At 56.2% G+C, this 17170-nt stretch overlaps 1 protein-coding gene across 5 annotated transcripts in view; it reads right to left on the bottom strand.

The window, feature by feature from the left end:
* The window catches only part of MEAK7 (MTOR associated protein MEAK7), a 42865-nt gene that overhangs the window by 3292 nt on the left and 22403 nt on the right, over nucleotides 1–17170 (bottom strand). The window contains exons 1-10 of one of the 5 annotated variants that reach the window (XM_078062993.1): nucleotides 16803–16854; nucleotides 15476–15619; nucleotides 14907–15077; nucleotides 13182–13216; nucleotides 10947–11124; nucleotides 7961–8191; nucleotides 7487–7631; nucleotides 4793–5221; nucleotides 1960–2078; nucleotides 359–538 (exon numbers count right to left, since the gene is read on the bottom strand). In XM_078062993.1, the coding sequence (XP_077919119.1) occupies nucleotides 359–538; nucleotides 1960–2078; nucleotides 4793–5221; nucleotides 7487–7631; nucleotides 7961–8191; nucleotides 10947–11099 (1257 nt within the window). In that variant the 5' untranslated portion in view covers nucleotides 11100–11124; nucleotides 13182–13216; nucleotides 14907–15077; nucleotides 15476–15619; nucleotides 16803–16854. Of the gene's footprint in view, nucleotides 1–358; nucleotides 539–1959; nucleotides 2079–4792; nucleotides 5222–7486; nucleotides 7632–7960; nucleotides 8192–10946; nucleotides 11125–13181; nucleotides 13217–14906; nucleotides 15078–15475; nucleotides 15620–16802; nucleotides 16922–17170 lie in introns of those variants that run through there. The other 4 variants (XM_078062992.1, XM_036104918.2, XM_036104921.2 and 1 more) reach the window with 4 other exon arrangements.

Genomic DNA, 17170 nt, shown 5'->3' with positions numbered 1-17170 from the left:
GGAAGTGCCCCCGACCCTGGGATGCCATCGTTGGGAGCTCTTGGGGTGCAGAGGGCCCAAGAATGGCTCACTGCAGAACCACGGGACGAGAAGGAAGCCTGGACCTTCCTCATCTGGTACACGGGCCACGTGCCCAGCAGCTTCCCACCTTGTACAGGGCCCTGCCTCCAGGAGGGTCCACTCTACGAAACCCCACGGACCCCGACAGGACTCCCAGCCCTGCTGTGCGCCCACCAGCATTTCTCTGTCCAGCAGCAGCTGCTGGGACCAAGTTTAGGATAAACTACCTCCAGACGGAGCAGCAAAAGGGTAGCCTGGAGAGAGTGGAGCAGTGCCCCCCCACCCCCCCACCGCTCACCTGCTGTGACCCTGAGGCGTCCCCCACTGCCCACACCTCCATCTTCTCAAAGCCAAAGTTCTCCTGGGCCGACAGCTGAGGGCTGTTGTATGTGGTGCACTTGGGCTTGGCCTTGCTGTGTCCTTTCCCGAAATCCACATCGATCCACAGCCCGAAGTAATTGTGCTGTCCTCCCATGCCCTGCGGGGGCAAGAGCAGGGCCTCCTCAGTCGGAGCTGCCAGACCCTCCGAGCCTGAATCAGCCTCAAGAACCAGGCTGACAGGGCGGCCGGTAAGAGGTGGATGCAGTTTTCTTCCCCCTTTTTTTTAAACTGGAAACATACAGAGGGCTGCAATTTAAACATCCCGTCCCAAGCTACTAAAATAACCGAGGCGTCCAGACGCCCACCCCGCGGCTCCTTCTCCCGGGGCTACACTGGCTGGGAGCGTAGGTGACGGCAGAAGACCAAAAAAAAGGATTCAGACCAGGGCCCAGAGACCCAAAGCATTCAACCAAGAGGGGAGAGGTCAGCACCGACCCTGACACTGGAAAACCTGCGGCTGGGCCCCCAGACAGGGTGCTACTCAGCCGGCAGTCACTTCCTGCGTGGGGCCAACCGCAGGGACAACCAACAGGACGCAGACCTGGGGGTGACTCACACCCCATCTCTCCACCATCCATCGCTCCACCGTCACACTAACCTGTGGCCAACAAGACAAAACCACCGTTGAGCCTCCGGATGACCTTCCCCGATGCCCCCCCACCACTGCCTTCTCGGGCCCCTGGCGGCCCGGGGACTGAGGTTGAGCGAGAGGCCAGAGCAGAAAATGCCGACTCTCAGGGCGGCTTCTCTCTTGGGCTGATTACTGGCGATTCCTGAGGACCTACTGGGTGCTGCTCCTGAGGCCACCCAACTGTCCTTTCTGGGAGGTGTCCGGGGTCCTCAGGGGGCCCCATGGGAGCCTTACGGTGAGCCCGGGAAGAAACACTGGGGCCCTCTCCAAACTGACAAGCTGGACCAGCCTTCTGGGGCTCCTCAGCTCTACAAGCACAGAGCTGGAATTTCCCAAAAGGTGCTCTGTGTTAAGCAGCAAAGGAATCGGCTGGGGTGCTGGCAGGAGACCCATGTTTCACCCAAAGTAAGCAGGCTCACAGGTGCGGGGTGGGGGGTACACATGTGGGGACACCCAACCCAGCTCCTCCCCTTGGCCCTGGCCCCCACCCCCCTTCGCCTGCATCCTCGTCCTCTTCCTCCCATGGCTGAGTCTCCAGGCTGCAGATGGAGAAGACGGTAGGTGCACTCACCCTGACGGGAGCCCCAGTTTTAGGAGTCACACGGGGACAACTCCGGATGGGTCCAGGGAGCCCAGATCTGGGCGTGCCCCTCTCCCAGCTCATCTCCAGCCACAAAGGCCACAGCCCAACCAGCTGACCCCAGAAAAACTGGCAAATCCACCGTTTGCACACAAACCACGGACACGCCTCAACCGAGCCCGACCTTGCAGGAGAGAATTCTGTCCTGACTTGCAGGGAAGTGTCAGCCTGGGCACGTCGGGACGGACCCCGTGGCAGGAAGGACATCACGCAGGTGGGACAGCCCCTGCTCTCCCTAAGTCCTTACCAGTCCGTTCGGGATGGTCTGCTGCCCGTGATTCAGGTACATGTAGTGGTCGTTGTAACCCGTGGAGGCGTACACGGCCATGCGGGGGGAGATGGAGAACAGGAAGCATGTGTCATCCCCTGGAAGTGACCAGAGTGGGGACAAGCTCACATCAACGATCCCACACGGCACCATTTCGCACAATTCTGAAGGACCGGGGCCCGGAGAAAGCGAGCCCCTTGCTGCTCAGCCCAAAGCCGCGGGTCTTTCCACCGCACCGCACAAACGGTAAACCTCAAGGAAGGGACTCCCTGGTGCTACATCACCTCACGTCTGCGAGGTTAGGACAGCTTCCAGGACAAACGGACTGGAAGGCGCCGAACATGACCGCGTCTGTGATGCGAGGCTGCCCTCTGCTGGAATTCCGCTCATGTCTCAGGACAGCATGGACTCAAGTTTGAAAACCTGCCAACTGTTTTTCCACTGTTCTTTGGGGAGCCTAATCCTGCTTCTTAATCTAACACTAAGACCAGCGGAGCCAACGTGGAGTTAATACCAGAGGAGCTGGGAGAAACAGAAGGTCACCTGTTGGGATTCTCCGTACCCTAAAGCACAGCCTCCGACCCTGAAGACAGCAGCTCATTACCCCGTTCACCCCCCCAGACACTGTGACAAGGAAGGTGGGGGTGCAGAAGGGAGCAAACGCAGCAGGGTTGAGACTGCGGCCCCCAGAAAGGCCCCTGGGCTGGCGTCTGGGACCGTGGATTCGGGGAGGGTCCCCCAGTCCCAGAAATGGTAAGAGGGGCTCCCTGTGCAAACAGTGTGGCTGATGCAGAACACCTGCTTTCCTCCCGGACTCTGGGGTTTGGGTGCTCACGTGACCGGCACCCAGGAAAACCCAGGTGCTGAGCCCCTAACGGGCATCGCTGGTGCACAGCCCTGCTGGGGAATCGAGTGCGTCCTGTGTGACCCCCTGGGAGAGGGCTCTGGAAGCTGGTGCCTCTCCCTCTGCCGATCTTATCCACAGCCTCTTGCTATAATTAATCGTGGCCACGAGGGTGACTGTACCCTGAGTCCTGCAGATCCTCCTAGGGAGTCCCCAACATGTGGGTGGTCTTGGGGATCCCGGACACCGTGGGGAAGAGCTAGTAGCAGCTACTGGATTAAAGATCTCACATATTCTGAAACCTTGGAGAAAACTAAACCCTAGAAACAACAGGATCTCAGGGATTCCGCTCATGATTCCCGTCCCCCACCCCGCGGCTACTATGATCTCCCTCGTAATGTCAACTCTGCACCTGGACGCGGCCTCCCGGCCGGCAGAACCTTACCTCATAGAGAGAAGGTGTGCAGAGGTGTGCAGTATGACAGGGGACACACAGGGCACACATGGCCCTCCCAGGTCTGGGAAGGCTTCCTGGAGGAGGGGACCTTGGGCTGAGTCCCAACAAGGAGCTGGCCATGCAAACAGGTCGGGAGGAGAGAAAGCGCAGCACGCGCCAAGTCTGGGAATGAGAGGGAGCCCAGCCTGCAGGTAGTCTGAGGAGACCGAGCACGGAGCCCCGGGGCACAGGCACGGGTCGTGAGGCCGCACCCAGGAGATGTGCCTCCTGCAGGCAGCATTCAAGGGTCAGACGTGCTGGGACGTGGCAAATGGACTGCAGGACAAGATGGACACCAGGGGCCTGATCAGGAGGTCCCCACAGCAACGTAGAGGGAACAGCATGAGAGAAGGTGGGGGGATGCGAGAGGACCCTCCCATTCAGACTCGCGGTCCCTGTCCCGGAGGACCATGTGGCATCAGTCTGTCGCATCTAGGGACCCGGACAGGAAGGATATTAACCATCTGGCTCCTGGGTGTGAGCGCAGGGCTGCATCGGGTCTCAGAGCCTCTGGGAAAGGCCCCCCCATTTCACCGCTGGGAAGACTCACTGAAGACACGGGCTCGGGCAGCCAGGGCCACAAGCCGAGGCACCTACGGGGACGTCAGACCGGGGAAGGCAGGTGCAGCTCTGAGTCCGAGAACAGCCCACTGCCCAGGAGATAAATGACCCTTGAAAAATGTTGATCAGGGGCGCCTGGGTGGCTCAGATGATTAAGCATCTGCCTTCAGCTCAGGTCACGATCCCAGGGTCCTGGGATTGAGCCCCGCATCGGGCTCCCTGCTTGGCAGGAAGCCTGCTTCTCCCTCTCCCTCTAATGCCCCCCTGCTTGTGCTCTCTCTCTCTCTCTGTCAAATAAATAAATAAAATCTTTAAAAAGAAAAGAAAAATGTTGATCAGAGCACATTTCTTTAATGAAGGGCAAGAATTTACTTCTGAGACTTTCATCCAGTGCATTGAAAGCCACACAATGAGTGCTCCAATTGCAACAAAAAAAAACACAAGACCGGGTGACCAGGGCAGAAGGGAAAGGCAGACCCCGCAGAGCAGATGCACCAGCGGAGAATGGGGCTGTCCAGGGATGGGGGGCGGCCCGCGAGAAGATCCATCCATCGGACTGGACCAGCAGAAGCACCACAGCCCAGCCTCCCCCGTGGCCTGGACCCCGTGTGGTTTAATAACGCCAAGCGCCCACCTCCTCGCCTAAGACCCAGGGTTGGCATACCTGTCCTGTGTCCCTTCCTCCGTTGCGAGAATCACAAAAGAAACCCAGGAAGCGCTAGACCACACAGAGCAGCATCTCCTCCTACTGTCCTACCGACCGTGTCCTGAGAAGCACTCGGAGGACCCGGAAGAAAGGCTCTGGACACGCACACCCTTGGTCAGCTCAGGGGTCCCCAGGCAGGAGCCACGAGACCGAACTCTCCAGGAGCACCGTGCGCCCGCCTGTGGGGCAGGGGACCCAGGCTCACCTTGAAACTGAGGCCTGACCTCCCAGGAGCAGGAGGCAAACCCGCCGAACACCTGGCCGTCGCGGTCCTCCACCAACAGCACACAGGGGCCCCGGTGGGTGATGCGGCCGCAGAGCTGCGAGAAGCTGTGCCCGTGGAGCTCGGACGAGAAGAGCAGGCGCCAACGGCCCTGCTGCTCCCTGCGCAGGTGGGAGTTGACGTAGATGACCGACAGGACGTCCAGGATGCTCTCGAACACCCTCTCCTGGTCAACGTGACGCTCGGGGACCAGGGTGGCCAGGTCGAGGGAGGAGCGCAGGAGGAGGAAGCCTCTGTGGATGACCACGCTCAGAAACGTGGCCACGTGGGGGGCCCTGAACACCCAGTCCTCGATGGTGGCTCGGTCACACTCACAGTCCAGCTGCTGAGGCCCCGGAAGCTTCTCACCACCTAGGGGAGGGACAGACCCAAGCCGTGTGGACACATTACCTGACATCCATTCCCGGCCCCTGTGCGGCCCAACGTGGGAGCCACGTGTGGCTTCTGAGGGCCTGACGTGGCTGGTCTGGACCGAGCCGTGCAGGAAGTATAAAACACCCGATTCCAAAAAGCCGGTGTGAAAAAGCAAGTGTAAGATCTCCCTCACTTTTTACATTGATTACCGATGTTCAAGTGTACTTTGGACATCTTAGAAATAATTCCCGTTCCTTTTTGCTCTTTTCATGTGGCTACTGGAATATTTAACATTTCACACGTGGCTTGATTGGCGCCTGCATTGATCTGAACAATTCGATGTCCACACCCATCTTTTCTCTCCTCTGTAAGCTGCACATGAGGCGCCCAGGACACAGCCAAGCCTCACCCCTGCGCCCAGCCCTGAAGCCCTCTGCAGGTGTTCCCGAGAGAGCCACGCCAAAAAACACTCTTCGAGGGGCTTCCACCCAACACAGCCATTTCGAAAGGCCCTAGAAGCGTGACGCCCTCCAGGCAAGTCAGGGTGGGGGCTGTAACTTACGAGACGCGCCCACCGCCAGTTACCTGGGAAGAACGGGTGTCATTAACAAGGAATTATGCTTGACCCCATAGTCTTGTTTTCTCTCTTACCCACCGAGAATGGAGGTGAAACGGTGGTGATACCAGAAGGCCGAACACTGGTATTTTGCATATATTATGTTATTCTCCTGTCCAAGTTCCAAATTCACCACTTGATTTTTGAAATAGGACCTATTTTCCAAACTGCATTTTAAAATCCAGCTTTATAATAAAATAATGCTTTTATGAAAACAAATCTACTTTGCAAAGAGATTCACCACAGCTATTTTTAAATCCCAAGTAAATTCAAATGTATATGGTTCCTCATCCAATGATAGTAGAATACACATTATTCTCAAGGGCACATGGAACATTCTCTGGAATAGATCGTACATTAGTGCATGAAGCATGCCTCAGTAAATTTTAAGGGACTAAAATCATACAAAGTATGTTCTTCAACCACAATGGAAAGAAATTATAAATCAACAACAGGAGGCGATTTGGGAAATTCACAAACATGTAGAAGTCAAATAACACACATCTAAGTAACCAACAGACCAGAAGAGGAATCACAAGTTAGAAGATACTGAGAGGGCTGAACACACACACACAACACACCAAAACTTACGGGATGCAGCTAAAGCAGTGCTTAGAGGTAAATGTATAGCTGTAAATGCCTATATCGAAAAAAAAGAGAGATCTCAAATCAATAACCTAACCTTCAACCTTAGAAAACTAGAGAAAGTAGACCAGACTAAATGTGAAGCAACCAGAAAGAAAAGACTAGGGTAGAGAGGAATGAAGAGACAGAGAAAACCAACTATATCAAAAGTTGGCTCTCTGAAAACATCCACCAAAATCTGATAGACCTTCAGCTAGACGGATCAAGAAAATAAAAAGCCTCAAATGACTAAAATCAGAAATGAAAGTGGGGGGCGCCTGGGTGGCTCAGTCGTTAAGCGTCTGCCTTCGGCTCGGGTCATGATCCCAGGGTCCTGGGATCGAGCCCCGCATCGGGCTCCCTGCTCCGCGGGAAGCCTGCTTCTCCCTCTCCCATTCCCCCTGCTTGTGTTCCCTCTCTCGCTGTGTCTCTCTCTGTCAAATAAATAAATAAAATCTTTAAAAAAAAAAAAAAAAAAAAGAAATGAAAGTGGGCAGGGGGTGCCTGGGCAGCTCAATCCATTGGCATCTGCCTTTGGCTCGGGTCATGATCTCAGGGTCCTGGGATCGGGCCCTGGGGTGGGCTCTGCGCTCACTGGGGCGTCTGCTTCTCCCTCTGCCTCTGCCCCTCCCCCTACTGGTACTCTGTCTCTCTCAAATAAATAAAAGCTTAAAAAAAAAAAAAAACGTAACTGGAGACATCACTAATGATCTTGCAGAATAAGTATTACAAAAAATACTGGGAACAATTAATTTCTGCATATTTGTGAATTTCCCAAATGCCTCCTTACTGATTTGTAATTTCTGTCCACTGTCGTTGAAGAATCATACTTTGTATGATTTCAGTCCTTTTAAATTTATCACGAGGCATGTTTCACGGCCAACCAATATGATAATCAGAGCAAACTGGGAGGACTCACGTGTACAGATTTCAAAATTTCGCTACAAAGCGACAGTCACCCAGACCGCGTGGTACCAGTCTACGTGTCAAGGGCTCAGGGGGTGAGCACGCAGGGCACTTGCCTCGAGGGTCCGCCTCGGAGAAGAGCTGGGCGGCCAACACCTGCACCCTGGAGGGGGGCCCCGGGCCGCTCTTCTGGGTCCAGCCTCTCAGCTCCTGTCGGTAGTTGAGCACGTGAACCACAGAGCCAACCAGATCCTCTGTAAACTGAAAGACCACAGTTTTACCATTCGTCACATGTCCACCGTGACCCACAACCTACATCGTATCAATACAGGGAAGGACGCTTTATCTTTTCAATGCCGACTACAATGCGTCACAACGTGGGAAGAGATTACATTACTGAGGTAGCTGTTCAAGCTCTATTTCACCAAGGCCTCTGTCCAGGAGTCCTGACGTCACCAGTGATGTGGTCTAGGGTCCCTGAGGGGGACATCTCCATGTGCCTCCACCAGCTGCGCGATCGTGCTAAGTCCCCACCTTAGGACCCCCGAGGCTGCTTGGCATGGCTGCAAACGGCCTCGTGGCCTCTCTACCTTCTGGACTTCTCTCGCTTTCACAGGACATTCTGTGGCAGAAATCATTTTCAGGATCACAAGACTCTTCTCCTCGGAGTTTCCCTTCAACAAGTGGGACATGGACACGGTGAACTGTTCCTGGGAGACGCTGTCGCTGGGCCTCGTGGCCTTCCCCGTCAGGTCAACCCTCCGCATGCCGTCATAGAGTCTGGTGACCATCTCTGGGGGAAGAGCTTCCCCAACGTGGCTCTGTTGGGAACAAGCAGCAGAAAAGCCTGGATGGGGTTGAGCTATGCGTGGTAGGGTCGCAGGAAAAGGACCAGGGACCAAGACCAACCACTGCCACTCCCAGATGCTTCCACCAGCACTCAACCTTCCTAAACCCCGTATGTATCCTCTCTCCCCCACCCAAGAGAATCACATCACCCCAAAAGGCACACGCCTGATGTGTCCTGGCTTGTGGCTCATCATGGCCATCAGACTCTTCCACAATCTGTTCCCATCCTGCCCTCCAAACTTTCCAGTCCCCCTCCCCTGCCAGATTGGCCACGTCATTCCTGCCTCTGGTCACTGTCTGCTCTTCACTCTGCTCACACGTCTTCATTCTACACTAACAGCTGCCACGTGTGGGTCTGAATTTATTAACACGTGGAACGTATGTGTGTGCGTAGCTGATCTGTTCTCCTCTATGAGACGAGCCAGCTCTTCTTATCCAAAGTCTTGTTTAATATGCATTTTTACTTAAGTTTTATTTAAATTTTAAATCGAATTCTGGTTTTTTTTTAGATATATTTATTTATTTTACAGAGAGAGCGCGAGCAAGCGAGCATGGGGGAAGGGACAGAGGGAGAATCTCAAGCGAACTCTATGCTGATTGTGGGGCCTGATGCGGGGCTTGATCTCATGACCCTGAGATCATGACCTGAGCCAAAATCAAGAGTCAGACGCTCAACCAACTGAGCCACCCCAGGTGCCCGGATTTTAAACCTTTTCTTTTTTTTTTAAAGATTTTATTGGGGCACCTGGGTGGCTCAGTCATCAAGTGTCTGCCTTCGGCTCAGGTCATGATCCCAGGGTCCTGGGATCGAGCCCCGCATCGGGCTCCCTGCTCGGCGGGAAGCCTGCTTCTCCCTCTCCCACTCCCCCTGCTTGTGTTCCTGCTCTCGCTCTCTGTCAAATAAATAAATAAAATATTTAAAAAAAAAAAGATTTTATTTATTTGACAGAGACACAGCGAGAGAGGGAACACAAGCAAGGGGGAGTGGGAGAGGGAGAAGCAGGCTTCCCGCCGAGCAGGGAGCCCGATGCGGGGCTCGATCCCAGGACCCTGGGATCATGACCTGAGCCGAAGGCAGACACTTGATGACTGAGCCACCCAGGTGCCCCTTAAATCTCCTTCTTAATTAATGTCTTGCCAGTAACATAATGTAAACACTGTTTTCCTTTTTCACTCCAACATGCAATGCGATTTGCTCCAGGGCTTATAAAAAGATGGATAGAAACAGCAAATCACAAACTGAATCATGAGCTTCCTCCGAGCAGGGTCTGAAAACCGGGTTCTTTCCAACGGCTCCCTGTGTCTGGAGTCTGGGACAACACGGATATTCCGGGGCTCTCTGTCAGTGTTTTCCAGGTTCTCCTGAAAAAGCAATCTCTGCTGCTTCCCCCGAAGAAACTTCCTTCAGTCACCAGGGTTTTCTGACCAACTTTTCGCCCTCTGTACGGTGATACACACACGGGAACACTGTTCCCCACCCTGCACTCAGGCCTTTCATCGGTCTGGCTGGTCCTCCTGCTTCGGCTTCGTGGGTGCCTGGGTCTAGTGGGGATCCATATACACCCCCATGTGCACGCATGCACGCACACATCCACATAGCCGTGACCCCGATAACCTCCCTCATCTTTGAAGTGAGCATGTTGGGGGGTCCCCAAGGCCCCCACCAGCTCCCACTCTGCACGTACTAAAGCGGAGACTACTAGATTGCCTTCCCCCGATGCAGCCCTTCCCCATCACCCAGGAAGATGGGCTGGCGGGGTCTCTTTGCCACTGTCTTGCTCAGTCTGGGCACTCAAACATGCTGTTAAAAAAAAACCCATGGAGGGGCACCTAGGTGGCTCAGTCCGTTAAGCGTCTGCCTTCGGTCAGGTCCTGGGATCAAGCCCCGCATCAGGCTCCCTGCTCAGCGGCGAGTCTGCTTCTCTCTCCGCCTCTGACCCTCCTCCCTGCTTGTGCTGTCTCAGATAAATAAATAAAATCTTGGGGCGCCTGGGTGGCTCAGTTGGTTAAGCGACTGCCTTCGGCTCAGGTCATGGTCCTGGAGTCCCGGGATTGAGTCCCACATCGGGCTCCCTGCTCAGCAGGGAGTCTGCTTCTCCCTCTGACCCTCCCCCCTCTCATGCTCTCTGTATCTCATTCTCTCTCTCAAATAAATAAATAAAATCTTTAAAAAAAATAAATAAATAAAATAAATAAATAAATAAAATCTTAAAAAAAAAAAAGCCCCATGGAACAGGGTGAAAAGATGGGGAAACGGGCAATTTTAACCCCTTGGCAGGTAAAACTTGAATGTGACACTTCATTATTTTGTTAGGAGTACCAGAAAAATCCTAGGACGTCAAACACTCACAAATACATCTGAAGGCAAAGTACACTTGAAACTGTGGTTACTGGACCCACAAACCCCGCTAAGGCAGCCGGTCACCCGGTCTCGGAGGGAAATCAGAGACAGAGGTTTAAGAGACGGGACGCAGGGCTGGCCCCTTCGGTCGATCTCAGGGTAGAAGTGTCCCCCAAAACACAGCACTAGAGACGGAGCAGAGCAGCTGAGACGGACCCCGCAGCCTGCCACGCGGAAGATGTAGACCACCTGCCTTTTCCAGAGAATGCACTCGGCAGTGCTGCTAACACGCGTCGGACCACCACGGAGAGCCGCTTCGGGCCCGAGGGCCACAGCGCGCAGCACCTGCGCGAGACCACCCACTGAAAGCCACGCGCGGCTCTTGCCTTTAGCGCCTTCAGAGAGAAGGAGCGGGGCGAGGTCCTGGGGCTGTGCGTTTCCGACGACAGAGCATCAAAGAGTCTATCGATCTCCGCCTGCTCCTCAGGAAGAAACTGTGAGCAAAACTTCTGCCCCGACTGGCTTCTGCTGTTCCCCATCTCTCCTCGTATCCGGCACAATTCTCTGCAGAAGACACCAAGGTAGAAATCAAGTTAGAGAGCTCAGAGACAGTAAATGTTGGTTAGGATACATAGTTAATTACTCAATATTGAGTTAGCTGCAAACTCATCAGAGCTACATCAGGGGGTGAATGCAAATCTGGCGGGAAAACCGGCCCCCGAGCCCCGGGGTCTCTGTAGGCACACGCGTGCTTGCCAAGCAGTCTGGATTTCTTTATTTGGAAACACAATTCCTACACTAATGTACCTAAAAGGTAGAAAAATCAGTATGTTCATTGAAATACTCTTATTTTCAAAACCTAACTTGAAAAAAGTCTGTAAGGCTGGCTGATCACACGTATTTGAGTAAAATCGACACCTTGAAAATACCACCTAGGAAGCGAGCGTGGGACTGGGCCAGCTCTGCCCTGTGATCCTGGCTCCGCACCCTAGCAGCTACGAGGGCTGGGGCGGGCTCCAGAAGCTTCCGTGCCTCCAGATCCTCCTGCGTGAAATGGCAATCAGCACACTCTCTGACAGAGGTCGTGGTGACCACTGCGTGAGTTAGTCCAAGCAAAGGGCTGAGAAGGTGTCCGTGACCTTCAAGGGACACAGAGACGGGCACCCCAAGGCCCAGGGGCCTTGTTCATTGTCACAGACCCCATTACCGAAAGGGGTCAAGTGCCATCAGATCTGGGAGTCAAACAGAAAAGCACAGAGGAAAAAAAAATCTCTTAAGAGGCCAAGTGCGGTGGCTTATTCCTTCCGTCCTTAGACTTCACCTGGAAGCCGGCGTCGGTGAAACTGCTGGAGAGAAAAACACCTTCTCCCCCAGCCCAGGAGCGAACAGCCTCCCGCCATGTCAAGGCGGGGAGCCGAGAAGGGGAGGGCAGGCCAGCCCAGGCCCCCCAAGATCTGGCTGATCAATCCCCCAAGAGGAAACGGGGTACAGTCCCGCGTTTTCTTCCTTCTTACTAAGGGGAGATTCACTTAACGTGAAACTAACCACTTTAAAATCAACAATTCAGCAGGATTTAGCGCATTCACAGTGTGGTGCAACTACCACCTCTACCCAGCTCCGAAATATTTTTGTCGCCCCCAAAGGACACCTCGTGTCCATAGCAGTCACTCCCCGCCCCATCCCCCAGCCCCTGGGGCCACCCATGTGCAGTGTCTGTGGGTGTCCCTGTTCCAGACAGTCCACGTACATGGAACGACACGATCTGTGGCCTTGTGGGTCTGGTCTCTTCCCATCAGCATATGGTTTTTGAGGCCCATCCATGGCCCAGCCACGGTGGGTTTACCCGTTCATCCGTTGTTGGACAGTTGGGCCGTCTCTACCTACCGGGTATTGTCAATAGTGCTGCTACGAACAGGGCACACAGACTTGTTCGAGTCCCTGTTTTCAGACTGTGGGGTACAGACCTGGGAACCGAGAGGCAGCGGGTCGTACGGTAATCCAATGTTTCATTTGCGAGGAGCCACCCAACGGTGTTCCATTTTCCATTCCCAGCAGCAAAGCACAAGGGCTCCAATCTCTCCATATCCTGCGTGATGCTACTATGGCCATCCTGGCAGGGGACCCATCTGCCCTGCAGAGGACGCCGCCGGCCGGGATTCGGACACGGACCTCGGCCCACGTGCAAAGGCAGCTGGAGAGGAGAGCTCACACAGGCCAGCTTGGGGCTATCACTCACGAGCCACCTGATCTAGATGCTTCCACTCCTCAAGCTTCTCAGCAGCATGACAGCCAAGAAGGAAAACCTCCAGCCCTGGGCTCAAGGGCCAGCCTGCGTGAGGCTCTCCTTGTCTCTGACACAGTGGGGACTGCGTCAGCTGGTGCCTGGTCCCCTCCAGGGGCACGGCCCAACCAACCGCCAAGAAAACACCTGATCGTTGTCATACAACCCTCCCTGGGCCCCTCATCTTGTTATTCTGCTGAAGTCCTGAAAATGGTAAATGTATAAAAATGCAACCCTAGTGATTCTATTTCACCCTCAGATGGGGGCTTCCAGCCAAAGATCATCTTTTTCACTTCCAGAAAACCTTAAGGTTTGTGACCGGAGAAGGCCCGAGACTTACCGAAATGCTGGAAGGGATGAAGGTCTTGCCAGCACCTGGGAGGGGAAGGATTTGAGAGGTCAGCAGAGCATCACGTCAGAGCTGGACTCTAACGGAGGCATGTGGTCCACTCGGGACATCAGAATCTAGTCCCCTATCTGGCTCAGAGGGCCCTTACTGTCCACCTCTGCACAAGACCACCCTACATAGCCTCTGGGTTCCAAGCCTGCTCGGTGTTCCTGACCTTCCTAGAACGGACAGTCGCCTTAACTGAAATGGGGCACAGGCCCCCCCCATCCCCGACTCTGCTCGCTCTCCCCACTCACCTCTCCGGTTCATGCCTGACTTGCCTGCTCAAACCTGAAAGTCCCAAGAGACTCTGTCCTCTAACCACCTGCCTAGCACCTGAGCCACCTGGGGCACGCAGGCACGGCGCCATGGCGTCCCGGGCCAGCTGATCAGGTGCACCAGCCCCTTCTCCACCTGCCTGCTGGGCTCCCATATGCAAATTCCAGGCCGGCCTGGCCCAGGTGATGAAAGAGCCCAAGTGCTCCCCCCACCGGGACTGGCTCCCAACCCCTACCGCACTCAAGGGCCCCTTGGATTAGCGCCACTCGCTCAACCACCACGACCCGTCCCCTACCCAGGGATGGGCTCCAGGATGCCCCCATCCCTGTATCCCATGCCTGCATCCCATGCCCCCACCAGGCCCGAACCACAGCGGGGACTCCACACGTGCGATTCCACGTGCTAGCGCAGAAGCCACCAGGGAGAGCCTGCGGGGAGGACGGAGGTCCAGCCAAGCCGCCTCCGGCTCGCTTTACCACTGATGCCATCTGACTGCCTTGCCTCCCAATTCCCCAAATCCTGAGAAAGCTTCCGCCCTGCTCAAAGTCAAGGAATCGCTCTACCAGCGGGATGCCAGTCTCTTTAAGGGGGACACCTGGAGCTAAAAGACCACTCGTCAGACGTTTCCATGTCCCAGAGGAGGGAACAGTGCAAGTGGGGGCTGTGCCACTAAGGAGCCACAGGTCACGCCTCCTCCAGCACGCGGGCCATCCTGTATCTACTCCATCAGTGACTCCGTGTCCCCCGGGGCCAGGCCCCGTCACAGAGCAGAAGAGCCTCAGGCGGGCACCAGCCTGCAGGAACATTCCGTTCACGGGGGAGAGACAGACAAGCAGACAGACAAGCGCAGCCGGGTCAGTGGGGATCCAAGTGAGAACACAGGCGTCAAGAGTCGAAAAGGTCTCGAAGGACACGTTCCGGCTGGGTCTTCAGGCGCCCACAGGTGGCTCACCTGGGCAGTGGGGACCCTGTGCGCAAAGGGGCCGGGGTGCAAACCACGATCACTGAGGCCCAGTGTGGGGAGGGGAACCAGAGGCCACAGAGCAAGATCCCCTGGTCTGCCCCTGCCCACCCCAACCTCCTCCGCTGACCTGCCAGAACAGGTTCCTCCAGTGTTGCCTGAAAACAGAGCAGCCTGGCCAGCCCTCCTGGGGGCCGATTGCTGCGGGGAAGGAGCAGGGACGGGCGAGCCGCCCACACGGACAGGGGAGGTGCAGACCATCAGAGTGAGGTGGGCACAGGGCAGCGCCAAGAGGAGACATCAGAAAAGGCCCAGGAACAGGCATGCTAGCAATCCAGGAGGGGAAGGGGGAGAGAAGCCTCAGGCAGGAGCTACAGGCCTGGAGTCAGGAGGGCAGGGAGGACAGCAGCTTCTGAGAAGGGCCCCGGCCCCTGTACCACTGTTCCTGGCGTCCGCAGAGCGCTCGGGAGGGGACGCAATGGCCAACAGCTCCCAGGACAGGGGCAGGGGCAGGATGAAGGAACAGCAACTGCAGGTGTCCCCACCCCCCACTTCGTCCATCCCAGCCTCGGTCACGGTGATCCTGCCCGAAGTCTCTCCAATCAATTCTAGGGAAGAAATGAAGGCCCTCGATGCGCCCCTACGTCTCCCCAAATACAACTCCCTGAACTTTCTTTCCGTCCCTGACAATAGCTTTCTCCTGGGACCATCCCAGGTGTGCCTCCCTACGGAGGACAGCCCGTTTTCCTGGCAAGTTGTGCACAAAACAACCCTACGCTGGCCTAAGCCTTCTGGAAGTTTACGTATATCAAGTTCTCTTTCAGGAGGAAGCACCTCCATGTTACTTTAAGACTCCTTGCATCAGGGGTTCTCCACTGGGGGTCGTTCTGTTCCCCAGGGCACATCCGGCAGTGAGGCTTGGTTGTGATGCCGGCGTCTAGTGGGTAGAAAGCAGGGGTGCTAACTATCCTACACCATACAGGACAGCCCCCCCACAACAAATTACCTGGCCCCAAATGTTAGTAGGGCTGAAGGTGACAAACTGGTTTTCCAAGATGCAGAGCAGTGGGGCAGAGCTCAAGGGCGGGCACTGAAGTGCACAGATGATCCTTAATGCTTGCCTCTCGGCACAGAGGCCCTGGGCTCTGCCCTTAGGGTGGAAGCAAAGACAGGCAGCCCTGAGGTCAAGTTCTGACACTAGTTGGTTTGAGGACTATGGGCAAGTTACTAAGCCTTTTCCAACTTTAGTATAATGAGGAAAGTACCACCAGCCCCGTAAAGAGGTAGAAGCAATTAAATCAGGTTAACGCAGGGCATTTAATTCTGCTTTCTGGGGTCCAGAGATGGAGACAGAGGGGCCCAAGCAAGGCAAGTTTGAATCCCTGCGCAGGAACAAGGGAAGCAGCCCAGCTTGGAAACGAGGAACCCCCTCAGTGCTGGGGGAGAGCCAACAGTTTTCCCGCAGAACGGAGCTGCAGTTCCGGCTGGCGTCCTAGGATAGCTCCGTCAGTCCTCACAGCCCCCCCAACTGGCTCCTGTCCTCGGGGTGCTCTCCCCTCTGGCCTGCCAACATCCAAGGGGCCACTATCCTGACAGCAGTCACCTGGCCCTCAGTGCCCCCTTTCTGCTGAGAGTTCAACCCCCACATCTGGACATCCGGACTTCAAGCCCTGTTTACATCCCAGCATCAGGAGCCCTTCTGCAAAGGGTCAGCTGGGGCGGGGGCAGACTCCCTGCTGGCCCGAAGGTGCTGGACCTGTCCTGCTCTGCCCAGGCTGGCTTCCCTTCCTCCAGGGAGCCCCGCTGACTCATCTGCAGGGGTGTTAGCCTGGGAGTGGTTTTGTTTTTCTCCCCTCTGTTCTAGGTTTAGCCACCAGCTCCACTCTCCTGGGACAAAACTAGTAAAATGCGGTCAGTACAACACCCCCCAACCCCACCCACAGTCCAGTATAAACCCCCCGATGCCTCCTCCCACAGATGCTCCCCAGTTTTTCCCACGTCTATGCGCCTCTCTCACTGCCCCTCCCCAAAACGGGCAGCAACCCTGGGGACCCTCTGATCTTGACCACGCGAAAGGCAGAAGACGCGGGGTGATTTTGTGCTCCGACTGACCACACGGGGAGACCCTCCCTCCCTCGCAGCTGTCCCCCGAGGGCCCCCCACCTCTCCCACCCTGGGGGCCCAGAGGAGCAGGCAGCCAGAGGGGCAGGGCCCAAGCCCACTCCAGGCACCGTTCCCTCCCGGGTCTGGTGCCATCGCCCCCGATTCCCCCCGCCTCCCCGGGATCGGGGGCTCCCTCTGGGCCACCGGGCCAGCGCCCCCGCTCAGCTCACCGCAGCCCACCGCCCCAGCACCCACCGGAACTGGCCAGTCGGGTCGCCCGCATGGATTTTCCCTTGAAGCAGCCCGCCCCCGTTGCCAGGCGAGGGCGCTGACGGGCAGCTATCTGCCCCAATAGCAGACGTGGAAGCTGAGGGGGCCGAGCCCTAGAAGGAACTCAGCCAATGGCCATGCACCTCATGGGGCGTGGGCCGGCGCGGACGGAGGCGGGCCCGGGGGCGGGCCCGGGGGCGGGCCCGGGGGCGGGGCCCGCAGGCCGGAAGGAGCGCCTGGGCGGGGTGCGGTTCCCGCGGGTGCGGCTGGGGAGGAGCTGGAAGCCGGCCTGGGAAAGGGAGAAGCACCTGGGGAGGGAGGGGGAAGT

This window comes from Halichoerus grypus, chromosome 15 (assembly GCF_964656455.1).
Source record: "Halichoerus grypus chromosome 15, mHalGry1.hap1.1, whole genome shotgun sequence".
NCBI lineage: Eukaryota > Metazoa > Chordata > Mammalia > Carnivora > Phocidae > Halichoerus > Halichoerus grypus.
Note: the sequence above shows the minus strand (reverse complement) of the source record. Positions and strands in the feature narration are given on the sequence as shown.